We start from the raw sequence: 14,041 nt of genomic DNA, 5'->3' as shown, positions 1-14,041 counted from the left end.
TTTGAGCGTGTGTTCATCGCATACGGGTGTTGTATAGAGGGTTTCTTGGCTGGTGCTAGACCCGTTCTGTATGTTGACGGAACTCATTTATCTGGACCATATAAGGGAACACTCCTCGCAGGTTCAGCATATGATGCAAATAATGAGCTGTTGCCTTTTGCAATGGCTATTGTAAAGGGAGAGACAATTGATGACTGGACTTGGTTTATGTCTATGATTAAAAAGATAGTTGGCTCAAAGCCATTAACTATTGTGTCAGACCGTCATAATGCCATAATAGGAGCTGTACAATCAGTGTTCGGTTCTGACAGGCATGCTTATTGTTATAGGCACGTTAAGGAAAACTTTGTGCAGAGTGGCTGAAATTGAACAGAGGTAAAAGGAGCAGAACACGCTCCAAAGAGGATGCATTAATGCTTCTTAATAAAATTGCATGGGCTAGGGTTGACGATGAATTTGACAAGGCAATGGCAGAAATGAGGGAGTTCTCTCCAGAGTTATTTGACTGGCTTAACAATCATGGGGATGTAGATAAGTGGGCTGTGAGCAAGTTCCCATATAAACGATGGGATAATATAACCACCAATATTGCTGAATCATTCAATGCTTGGATGGTCAAGGAAAGAAAGCACAATGTAGCCCAAATGATTCATGAGCATCGTGAGAAAGTTGCGAAAAAGATGCAAGCATCAAGTGTGGCAATGACAAAATGGAAGAGTTGTATAGGGCCAAAGATAGAGACCAAAGTAAAGGAAAATGTGGAGGTTAGTAAGCAGTTCATTACAACAGATTATGGTAGGGGAAATGTCAATGTCCAAACCTCACGTGGACACCACCGAGTGAGTCTCAGCTTGCACCATTGTAGTTGTGCAGAGTGGCAGATGACGGGGATTCCATGTAGGCATGCTTGTGCAGCGGTGAAAACTGTCCATGGTGATATTTATGATTACATTGAGGGATGGTACAAATTTTCATGTCAGCAGAAGATTTATGGGAGGTGCATGATTCCGGTGGTCACAATTGACATGCCAAATTTAAATGACTATAGGATGGAGAATATATCTAATCAAATTTTGCTGCAACCCCCAATCACAAGTCGGGCTCCTGGAAGGCCTAAGATTACAAGGCATGAGTCACAATACCAAGACAAAAAGATATACCGCTGTACTCAATGTCATCAAGTTGGACATACTAGAAGGACGTGCAAAAACCCAAATCCAAGTTGATTTGGGATGTACACCATGTGATGCGTCATTTTTTTGTTAGCACTGTAGGGCCATTTTTTTGATTGAAAAAATGTAAATAGTTTAATGTATTGGCCATGTTGGTTTTTGGTTAATGGCCATGTTGGCATTATGTTGTTAGGTATGTTTTTTGTTGGTCAATGCTTTAACTGTTATTGTTATATCATTGTAATTACTGTGGACGGTTGGGTGGGTGATGTCCTTGACAATGAAACATTAAGTGGAAGCATTATCTTAATGTCCACTTGTCATGAAACATATGTAAATCAGTTATTGTGATGTATTTGATGATTGTTGGTTAATGACTAAAGTGATGTTGTTATTCTCTATTCTATTGTTGAAGTTGTGATGCATTTGCTGTCATGTTATATTTCCTATCTACAATTATGCTACTGTGAGTAGTTATTGGTGCATGACAAACGTGCATGTAGGTAATGCTTAAACACTTCTAGTGAATTGTTGATCAGATGTGGGTAATAACCTCATCACTTGTACTGGCTCTCAATGAAACTCCTCATGGGCCATTTCTGCGTACGTTGATATAGTAAGTAGTTATTTTCTACACCGATGTAGGTAATGCCTACACACTTCTAGTGAACTGGTGATGAGATGTTGTTAATAAGGTCATCACTTGTACTGACTCTCAATGAAACTCCTCATGGGCCATTTCTGCGTACGTTGACATAGTAAGTAGTTATTTTCTACACCGATGTAGGTAATGCATACACACTTATAGTGAATTGTTGATCAGCTGTGGGTAATAACCTCATCACTTGTACTGGCTCTCAATGAAACTCCTCATGGGCCATTTCTACGTACGTTCATATAGTAAGTAGTTATTTTCTACACCGATGTAGGTAATGCATACACACTTATAGTGAATTGTTGATCAGCTGTGGGTAATAACCTCATCACTTGTACTGGCTCTCAATGAAACTCCTCATGGGCCATTTCTGCGTACGTTCATATAGTAAGTAGTTATTTTCTACACGGATGTAGGTAATGCCTAAACACTTATAGTGAATTGTTGATGAGATGTTGTTAATAAGGTCATCACTTGTACTGACTCTCAATGAAACTCCTCATGGGCCATTTCTGCGTACGTTGACATAGTAAGTAGTTATTTTCTACACCGATGTAGGTAATGCATACACACTTATAGTGAATTGTTGATCAGTTGTGGGTAATAACCTCATCACTTGTACTGGCTCTCAATGAAACTCCTCATGGGCCATTTCTGCGTACGTGGATATAGTAAGTAGTTATTTTCTACACCGATGTAGGTAATGCCTACACACTTCTAGTGAACTGGTGATTAGATGTTGTTAATAAGGTCATCACTTGTACTGACTCAATGAAACTCCTCATGGGCCATTTCTGCGTACGTTGACATAGTAAGTAGTTATTTTCTACACCGATGTAGGTAATGCCTACACACTTCTAGTGAATTGTTGATCAGCTGTGGGTAATAACCTCATCACTTGTACTGCTCTCAATGAAACTCCTCATGGGCCATTTCTGCGTACGTTGACATAGTAAGTAGTTATTTGCTACACCGATGTAGGTAATGCCTACACACTTCTAGTGAATTGTTGATCAGCTGTGGGTAATAACCTCATCACTTGTACTGGCTCTCAATGAAACTCCTCATGGGCCATTTCTGCGTACGTTGACATAGTAAGTAGTTATTTCTACACCGATGTAGGTAATGCCTACACACTTCTAGTGAATTGTTGATCAGCTGTGGGTAATAACCTCATCACTTGTACTGGCTCTCAATGAAACTCCTCATGGGCCATTTCTGCGTACGTGGATATAGTAAGTAGTTATTTTCTACACCGATGTAGGTAATGCCTACACACTTCTAGTGAACTGGTGATTAGATGTTGTTAATAAGGTCATCACTTGTACTGACTCAATGAAACTCCTCATGGGCCATTTCTGCGTACGTTGACATAGTAAGTAGTTATTTTCTACACCGATGTAGGTAATGCCTACACACTTCTAGTGAATTGTTGATCAGCTGTGGGTAATAACCTCATCACTTGTACTGACTCTCAATGAAACTCCTCATGGGCCATTTCTGCGTACGTTCATATAGTAAGTAGTTATTTTTTACACAGATGTAGGTAATGATTACACACTTCTAGTGCTTTCTCAAATCGAACTAGTGAATGAATATAATTATTCATTGCGCACCACTAACTACAAATCAGTGACTAGTTATTTGCTTAAACGAATATAGGTAACGATAAAAATGTTATAGTCATCCTTTAAATAGATCTAAGTACTGAACTTAATAACAAGTCGTAACTTGATAATCACCCAGAATTTGACTATGTACATTACCGGTACAACATCATCCCCTATGAAATTACATGGTTACTATTGAAGAAACCTTTCCAAATTGTCCTATACACATGTAAATACTAATTCTTGACACTCCTATTGAGTTGATCGCTGTCGTTTGCTTTTTCTAGTATCTTCTTGTTCCTCCAATAGTGTTAAGGCAGCATCACGACATGCATTGTTAGGATGATTAACCATCCACCACATTAGATCACGCCTAAATTGAGCCACTTGATCCTGCACAGACATTGAGTTCCTCGTCACATAAGGCAATAATCAATCACAACAAACGATAATTAATTACATAAAACGTACAGGAGTATAATTAAGCGCTGCCTGTGGATGCCACGATTTTAACCATAGCATAACATAGACTCCACAGTCCTTGCTGCACACAGCATGTCATGACGTGTTAACAATTTTGCCCAATAACATCCAGCCAACCAATCAATTTAAAGAACAAAAAAGTTAATCACACTCACATGTTGTTTTGTTTTGCAACATCAGGATAAATTATATCAGGCTTTGGCTTCTTCCCAATCAACTTTGGCTGAACCAATTCTATAATATCGTGAAACCGGTCCCGCTGGATAAAACAATAGCAATCAATGAAATAAAAATGGAACAGATTAATTATAAATAATAATTGGTACATACACAAATGTTGTGGAACTTTTCCATATCGTCAACAATTGTTCCCTTCTGCTTGTTCTTTTTCTTTGGCTGCCCGCTAACATATACGTTCAGTGAATCCAGCACGTAGAAGTTCATGACCTTCGGCTCCAGCACAAAGCAGAACCAGTGTTGGTCTACAAGTGCTGGTCCAAAAATCAAGTCACAATCCCCAATGTTGTAACCAACATGTTCCTCTTGTAGTTCCTTCTTGCTCACTGCAACACTCCACCCTGGACTACAAAGTTTGGACTGCAAAATATGACACTATAAGCATATTGACATAAACTATTGCTGAAATTAAGTAATATTACAGCAATCTTACCATAAAGTAGGCATCAAATATGTGTCGTCTAACTTGTCCACCCCCCTCTTTTATTTCTCCCATCAGCATGTGGCACACCATTGACATGACCTGTTTGACACATGAGAAAATTTTTAAGTTTCAGCTTGCACAGCATCTGTTATACACAATAGCTAATCAGGTGGAGATTTCATTACATGGTTACTAACTCTATGCATTCCACCCAATGACCTTAGATCATCACGAGTTACATGGAAGTCATACAACTCAACCAACCTCCTGCAGATCAAGTACTCATTTTGCTTACACAGGCCACAAAAAGTTTCATTCACATTTATTTAATAGCAATAAAAGGCTTACTTGTCACCATCAGCTGAACTGCACATTTTGGAGACAGTGATGAAAAATTTTTCCTTGTCATCCATCTTCCGGTTTGTTCTCTTCACAACCTTTGGCACAACCCAGGGAGACTGTAGTTTTGGGGCGGGCTTCATCGGCCTTTTCGATCTTCTTACTTGTTCTGCCTTGTCCGGTACTTCCTCTTCATCCGATGCTCCTCCTTCAGCATCTGGGTGAATGATGGTGATAGGAGATAATTGCAATGATACTTGTTCAATATCTTCCTCTTCACCTTCTTCCTCCTCAATATCATGCTCAGAATCTTCATTTTCTCCATCACCATCCCTGTCCTTCGCACCATCATCTTCTGCATCACCATCCCTGTCCTTCTCACCATCATCTTCTGCATCACCATCCTTGTCCTTCTCGCCATCATCTTCTCCATCAGCTTCACCTTCAAGTTGTTCTTCCTCATGGGGCCGTACATGCCTTTTATTGTTAGATTTCGGCCTGTACTCCCTTCCCAGCTGTACCTTCATCAGCTCATTGTCAACAATAGCCACAAGTTTGTTGCTATTTTCTCTATCATCTCATGCAAATCCTTCAACTCCTATAGGAAACCAAAAAAATTTTCAGTATGTATTGTTATTTCAAAAATATTTGAGAAGGTTACAGAAGTTTGTAAACATGACATATTACTAAATAATATAAACAAAATCACTATTTAACAAGGTTGCCTTTACCGGGTCTAGATAAGGTACAGATTCGCTTCCTCCCTTATTATCAGGCACTCTAGCACGCCCTTCTGAATAGAGAAGTCCAATACGGCTCTTTCTTTCTTTATTACTCATTTCGTTGACCCTCTTATCCGTCCAGAATGATATGGCCTCAGTGTGGTCATGCTTTGCACTTTCAGTTATAGGAAAATACTCAAGCAAATATAGCTGTATCACCAATTAAATGACATTAACACTGTTACAGTGGCAAAACAATAACTAATAAAAAAAATGCATACCAGTAACAGGTATATGCATCCACCAACATTGCAGCTGCCATCCTGCTTCCTCACAACCCTCAAATAATCTTCCATCTCCTTCGACAGCTCTTGCACCACAAACGTAGCCCAATCATATTCCACAAATGAATCCTTTGTTGCAGCCACCACCTTTATCAGTCGCTCACTTACTCTTCCACTAGAAGTGGGGCATAACAGAGTTCCAAGTGTGTGGAGCATAAACAACATTTTAAATTCATCACCCTTCTTTTGTCCAGATGTTATCACCTTCAAAATATCTGTATAAGACTTCTGGAAATAATTAAGCCTAAGGCTTATAAATGCAGGGTCGTCCTCAGTAACTTCAGATGTCACCTCCCTTCTCCCAACATGGGGTATGCCTAGGAGCATTTGCACATCTACTGCATCCAGTTTTCTAGACATTCCCCTAATGAGAAATTGCTGCGTTGGTGGATCATATGAACACATCATAGCAGCACAAATGTCTCGAGGGAGTCTACGAAGTCTCAACTCTAGCAACCTTGACAACCCCATTGCTTGAACCTCGTCTTTCAGATCCTTGTTGTCCTTAACATACGCTGCCAAGGAAATGAACTGTCCTAGTGCACTACGACAATGAAAAGGAAGCTGGTAGTTGCTCGTTGTTGCCTTTGGTGGCCTTATTTTCTTTGCCTCATCTTTATATCTTTGTCTCTCTGATTCAGGCAGTTCTTTCCATGCCTTTGTCACTGCTTTAGTGCATTGGGTCACATTCTTGAACTTCTTCTTACACTTATTCATAAACTCAGTTCTAAACAGAGGCAACCCGCTCCTCACAGGTTTAGATGGACCTTGTTCATCAGCTGACATATTTGTTATCCTGCAATAGCCATCAATTTTCATCAACAACCATCATCACCTAATCCGTTCAAACATTTCTATAACAAGAGAACAAACCGAACGTCTCCAGTTGTAGACATGCAGGAAACCAGTTCAATTTCAATAACGTTTGCTCCAGATACAAAAATAAATCCTCAACAATTCAAATACATGATCTACGATGACTTAATAAGGAGCAGACCCAATTAGCAATCTTTTTGCTTGAACTGATTGTTTTTGCAACATGCATAAAAATAGTGGACTCTAATAATCAAGGATACATTATTTCCCTCCACCCTCACTTAGCAGCCATGCTTGACATAGAAGAACGACCTTAGATACTCTGTTCTACGGGTCTGTCTACTTCCAAAATAGTGATGCCCAAGCAAAATGATGCAATTGAACAATTATATATATTCATGTCAAACGAAATAGTTCAACCTTTAACAGAAAAAATTATACCCACAAGACAATGCAAATTAGAACTCATTCGTAATGATCAAAACACTTTAAGAGTGAGTTCATCAACAATAGCCAGAAAAAGTTCGGAATCCCCACAACATCAGTTCTGCAATCTCTATATTCAAATTACTTCCTCTGTAACAACCTCGCCACCTTGCCGCTAAAAGAACTTAGTGTCATTTTCTCGGATTTTTTCAGGAACAAAATTTTTTCCAACTGAATCAACAAACGCTCGCGATAACAGTATATGCAGAAAAACAGATTAACTACAAATGAAATGAAACTATGTTATTCGAGCCGAGAAAGAAATGAACGGAGAGAACCTGAATAAATTCTTTCACAGCCACTGAATGAAGGAAAGAAATGAGCGCCAATGCCCTAATTTCCCTTCTTCTTCTACCACCGGATTTGCTTCTTCTACCACATGCGACTGGCAGCCCTTTTCTCCCTTCCCGAAATCTGCCTTCTTCACAGAGAAAAATCGCTTCCTCCACGGTCTCGTTGCTTCCCGCCTCTTGCTCTGTTTCTATTTTCACTCAGCCGTCACAAATTTGTCCTTGTTTAAAATTGAAATAAGGGCGAATTTGTCCATTTGCCCTCATTATGTAAATGACAGATTGGGTCAATGACCCAATCTGTCATTTCTACAATTCCAGGATCCAAACTGGAATTGTATATATTGGAGTGGCTTTATCTGTCATTTTCTCTAAGTTTAAGGGGAGGATATTAGTGTAGTTACTCATGACAGCTGTAATCCACCGAGTTAGTTAGTTTAGTCAAATTGTCAAGAGGGACGGATTTACCAAAGTGTATTCACTAGTTATAAATATCTCATATGTATTACGGTGCTTTGTGGTTAATACAATGTACCATTCAGATCTCACTTTTCTCTTTCCTCTCTCCTTCTTTATTTCATTTGTCCTATTACTCTGAACATTCACAATCCTGAAGCATCCTAGCCCTTTCATCGCACATACTTGCTAGAGTCTCTTTCCTCTTCTCAGTAGCTTGAATGGTCATGAAGAAAAAGATCCACAAAGATGCCACGATCCAGCCCAGTACCCATGTCAGCAAAAGCTTTCTCCACAGAGTTCTCCGAACTTTCTTGGATCCAATACACTGGTAGTAGTGTTGATGAATTTTACAACTATTGCCTGAGATCTTATCCCACCACTCGAGCCTCATCTTGCCGCCGCCACCAAGAAAACCAACCTTGGTTTCCATAATTCCTCCGTTGTTGAACCAGTTCATGTACATATGATTGATACAATCCAGCAACACAGCGCCAAAAGTAGATGCCCCAACTTTAGGCCAAATCCAACTACATAGAGCAAACTCATCCACAACAGTAACCAACACAAGGTAACAAGAAACAGTTCCAGGAGGCACTGGATACGACTTCGAGCTAATTCCAGGCAGTCTAGGGAAAGAACCACTGTCAAATCCAGAGAATTTTGCCCGTTTAAAGCTAGTAAACAGAATTCTCGACCAGTGACTTCGAGAGGTGGATATCGAAACAGGAAAATTGGGCAAGAACAACGCTAAGCACCTCACAATCCCAGAAAACAAGTGGGTTTCAAAGGGGAAACAAAGATGTGCTTTAAAAAGATGCTGTCTTATCCAACGGAATAGACTCAAATTGAGAATGCAAAGGGAATACAGAAATTTGAGGCAGATAAGAAACTCAAATACCCCTTAAAGAATCAAAGAATCGCCCAGGATTCTGAGTTTCTAATTCTAAACAGAAATTGATTTTATCCTGTCAGCTACCAACCAAGACGCGGAACAAAAAAGAGGCCAGAACTAACCCATAAAGATTCTATCGTTGTTATCAAATCTGAAATTATCATCACAAAACAAGAGAAATTTAGCTTCCTCAAGTTCCGAAACCCAACAGAAGATCCCGATTGCTGAAGGTTTTACTGAACCACCGGTAAGCAACCCAGTAAGGATTTACGCAAAGTAACACTAGAAAGATCGAAGAGCCCCGTGTGACAGCTGATGTGAGGGAAAACGAAGCCAAAAGGAACCAATTCACGGACATGGAAAGAGGAAGTGATTCTACGAGAGAAGTTTGGGGAGAACTAGAAGAACATGGCGGCAAAATTGTTTTGCCACATAGGCCATTATCTATATTCAAACTATCCACTTAAAAAAGCAAATAACAATAAGGAATGATAGAGTCATAAGTAATATTTTAACCATCGATGATTGATGATTGATAATTGATAATATATACGTAAAATTTACATTTAAAAAAACAAATGGTTGAAAAATTCTAAAATTTATTATTCAAATGTAGCTTGACTTGTTTACTAAAACCACCCGTAAATATTTTTCAACTATATACTATTTCCAGTCTTAATATAAAATCATATTTGATTTTTATTTTAATTCTAAATATAAGATCCTAATTCACTTTGTCTCTCATATTTATATATTTTTTTTCAAATTAACCATTCTAATAATGATAGTTCTAATCAATACACTTGATTAGTAACGATATTTTAGGAAAGATAACACCTATTTATGACAAATAACTAACTCAACTTATTTGTTTAATCTCCTTAAATTAGTTAACTGGTTTTTATAATTAGGATCGGAGGTAGTATAATTTACATTTAACCATATACAAAACAAAAAATATTAAAAATCTACGATACGCAATTTGATAATAGAAGGATTTCTAACAATTTTTCTTTGAAAAATAAGTGCTTTTCTCAACTTTCCGTTGTGTTCACATCCCTATCCAAAAGACAACTCCCACCTCAGTTGGTAACGCCAAAAGTTCATTGAGTGAAACTAGGATTACAAACTAATGGAGAAAAACTATTGAATTTCAACCAACTTCTGCCTTCAATCTTAGTTAGACTTTTCAAATTACAGTTTTATCTCTTTCGTTAGTATAATAAGCTTTTATTCAGACCAAATAGATTTTAATTTATATTCATGTTTGTCTATTATGTATATTTATATTTTTGTAACAATGCATTTTTTAAGCTATTATCACATTAAAAACATAAAATTTCAAACACTCCTATTTAATAAAGTTCATGTCATTTTCAATCATTTTATAACTAAACTAACTTTTCTATTAATCATACAGACAACTTTTAATTTTTTCAACTGACTTTTTAAAAACAACTATCAAAATATATCATAACTGATTTTTACTTTAATTTCAGTTATAAAAACTAGTTAGACTAAAAGTTAGTTTTACGGACGCCAATCCAAACACCGATGCGTGTGTGTGTGTGGGCCGTATTTTTTTAGTGGACAAGGCACCCTTTGCATGAACCCAAAATTAAGGGAATAAACATCCCACTTCCGGGTGGAATGGCATCAGATACCCCGTACTTTTCCAATATTGCCATGTGAGGACCGAGAGTCAAAAGAGTAGGTAAAGAAGCTCAAGCACGCATGATTGTCTCAAGGTGTTATTTATCTTTTCCTTTCTTTTAATTTTTTTTGTTTTTCCTTTTTCCTCCTTAGAATCTTTACCACTGTTCAAGCTCTCCTTACAGCTGGCCTTCTCCGCCATCCATTGGACATTCCTCACTAGCAGAATTCACAATTAATTGCTTAAGGTAATAAGCTGAAGATGGTGATGATGATGGAGATTCAACTAACACTTGTTCATGAAGTGTGAGGAGGCAGGAAAGTCAGCCAACTTTTCTCTTCTTTTGGTTTTATAACATCTTGATTTTTTACAAGTGGGAAGTTACACGATTTAAAATTTTCATAATGTCAAGCCATTAGTGTTTGCCTCGTGTCAATTTAGATCAAATAGAGTACAAATAAGTCTAACAAAATAGACTAGTCTCTTTACAAATCAAGTTTGAATTCCTATTCAAAAAGGTGCCCATATTTAGTATCCAATAATATTTCGAATATAATTGCAAGATAGATTTGCAAAATAAAACTTAGGCAAAACACCATGCAAATGGGTAATAATCATCAAACATAATAAAGCCTCAAGATTTATAAGCTTTTTTCAACAAGTTTTTAACCAATTTCATGATAGGATTAGAAGTATACCACTTATTCGTAACAAATGGAAAGTTTCATCTTTTACATCAGAGATCCGAAATAAGAGATCTTATCTACTCGAATTGGACGTTACAATTAGATTTACACCATGCTCTACCATCCAGTGTACAGAGATTTTCTTACATCACCTTAATAAAAACACGATTATCAGCTTATTTAGAATAACTTATAAATAATTTTTCAATAATAATTTATAAAATACAAGATAAGTATGAGTAAGTATGTGAAAAAAATTATCTAGACTTACTAAAACTTATTTATAAATGCTTTTGAATGCTATCTCAGCCCCATAATTTCCACTGGAGTGATACAAGTGATATAGTTATCTTATTGCTTTTTGTTCATTAGTTATTTTCAAGACTAAACTTGTTATTTAGATTAAAAAAATTGATAATTAAATCCTCTTGTTTCTAGTAGTAAGTTTAAGAGAATTAATTCACCTAAATATTCTATTTTTCTTCTATACCCAGAAATAAAAATATGTTTACCAAGGAGGAGGCAGGAAGAAACGGCCATGGGACAAGGAATTCGGAGGTGTGGGCGTAAATTGAGGGGAGGTAAGAGGCCCAAATGGTAATTCCAGAAAAGAGTTAAGGCGGAAGGGGTTGAGCAGCATCTAGTTCCAAAACTGTAATTTCATGAAAAGAAAGGGGAAAAGATGGAAAGAGACACTTTAATCAAGATGGGGGGCTGTCACGGAGGAAGTGATTAGGCCATCAGTACCCACTTCTTTCTGGGGTGCTGATGTGTGGGGAAGCTCCTCGTGAAAGCGACGTCCCACGTCAACTCATTGGTTCCGCACGTCGGCCAATCAAATTGTCCATCGTGTAACACGCATGATACGGGAGGGGGTGTTTGACCGCGAATATGGGATGCTCCGAAGAAGGGATAAACTAAAGCCTCTGAGACTGTCTCTTTCCTACGTGTACCAAGAAGGAAACTTTTTTTTCAAAAAAAAGTGAAGATTAATAATATTGGTTAAGTTAATTATTTGTAATAAATAGATACTATCTTTCCTAAAATATTCTTATTAATCAAGTATATTAGTTAGAATTACCATTATTATAAGGACTATTCTAAAAAAATATAGATAAATATAAGAGATAAAGTAAATTGGAGTTATATTTAGGATCAAAATAAAAATCAAACAAAGCCTTATATTAAGAATTAGATTTCAACACATTAATTTTATTTATAATATACATAATATTTTTATGTTATTTTTTAAATACGTCTGATAACACTTATATCTAGCACTTTAATCTCATTTATAATATTAGGGTATAAAAAAATAATATCAAAATATTAGTTACATTATAAATAAAATTATAGTAATGGATATACTTAAAAAATACAATCAAAATGTTGTATGCGAGCTTTTTTGGGTTTCATTAGGTGGATATGTTTCACACTTAATGCCGTTATAGCTTTAGCATGAAGTGCTCTCCCTTTTGCTTTTGCCATGCCTCGTTGACACTGCCAAACTTTTGGGATTATCTTGGTCTTTGTCCCAGGTACTTCACGCCCATCCAAACATCTCCAACCTCTAGAAATTTTTAATAATTACTCAGTTACTAAAATGAGCAAGAGTACAAAATTACATAAAAGCATAGGCGTATACCTTGTGAATGCAATAATTGGCATTCGGCTAGGGGTAGGATCATGGTATTAAATTCTAATTTAAATTGGCTGGTACGAGTTTTAGTGGCAGGATCATGATACTTCCGATATCAAATATAAACTCATTTTGTAGTACATTACACTACAAAATACAAAACAGGTGGTATATTTAAAACCGGAGGAATATTGAGATTTAACTTGGGTCAATTGATTAGATTAGTAAACTGAGAAATCAATCTCTTAGCCTATTTAGTAAAGAGCTTGGATTGAGTTGATTGGATTGGATTTTCTTTTTTTTTTTTTCCCTCACTGCTTAAAATGATGTTGTTTTGAATTAGAAAAAGTAGTAGTCCCTATATTTGTTCTTTAATAATTTGTTTTATTGAATTATGTGTAGTTTATGTTTCATGACCATATCAAATTGATGGGTCAGATGAGTATATGTTTCATGAATATATTTGTTCTTTAATAATATAGGTGTTTCTAAGGATTCGAATTTATATTCTATTTTTTTTCAAAAACATGATCACTTACAATCACAATGGCTTAGATGACTTCGTTAATCTAGTTCATCATATTTTGACAAAGTCTATATTATTTTTTGGAAAAAAAAACCTACTCCCTATCCCTAATATGTTAGTTGGGGCATTAAATTAGGTCATAAGTATGAGACCTTATTTTACTTTATTTTTTATATTTATTATTTGTTCAAACTAATTTACGTAATTTATAAATTGATATGTAATATTATGATATTTCAAAAAAATTGTGTCACATTGTGTTATAATTGATTATTTTATGTGACTTTCTTAATCCACACCACTTAATTCAATGGCTTTATATTAAGCAATGGAGGGATCACTTAATTTTGGTTAATATTTAATCATTTCGTCTTTAATGCTTTTCTTCACAATCATTTCAAGTTTAATGTTAAAAGTACCATTATTGTAACTTGGCGTGCTTATAACTGGTGTTTTAGATATCAATGTCATTGTTTTTTTTTTTGGTTATTATTATTATTTTTCAACTGAATCATTATCATTATAATTTAAAGCATGATACTTAATGGATGGTTAAGCAAAAACAAATTAAGATATTAACAATTTGGCATATTTTAAATACAATTAT

General features: G+C 36.3%; 1 protein-coding gene across 1 annotated transcript; it reads left to right on the top strand.

Annotated features, from left to right (window-relative positions):
* The first annotated feature begins 467 nt into the window (after positions 1 to 467).
* LOC114735576 (uncharacterized) lies at positions 468 to 1,226 on the top strand. The gene has a single exon (XM_028923271.1). It carries the CDS (start codon positions 468 to 470, stop codon positions 1,224 to 1,226), a length of 759 nt encoding a protein of 252 aa, XP_028779104.1.
* Positions 1,227 to 14,041: the final 12,815 nt, after the last annotated feature.

Source organism: Neltuma alba, unplaced genomic scaffold (assembly GCF_004799145.2).
Source record: "Neltuma alba isolate B1F8T4 unplaced genomic scaffold, ASM479914v2 tig00013235_pilon, whole genome shotgun sequence".
NCBI lineage: Eukaryota > Viridiplantae > Streptophyta > Magnoliopsida > Fabales > Fabaceae > Neltuma > Neltuma alba.
Note: the sequence above shows the minus strand (reverse complement) of the source record. Positions and strands in the feature narration are given on the sequence as shown.

Coding starts and splice junctions, on each gene's coding strand:
- LOC114735576 (XM_028923271.1), top strand. CDS start 468: ATGGCAGAAATGAGGGAGTTCTCTCCAGAGTTATTTGACTGGCTTAAC.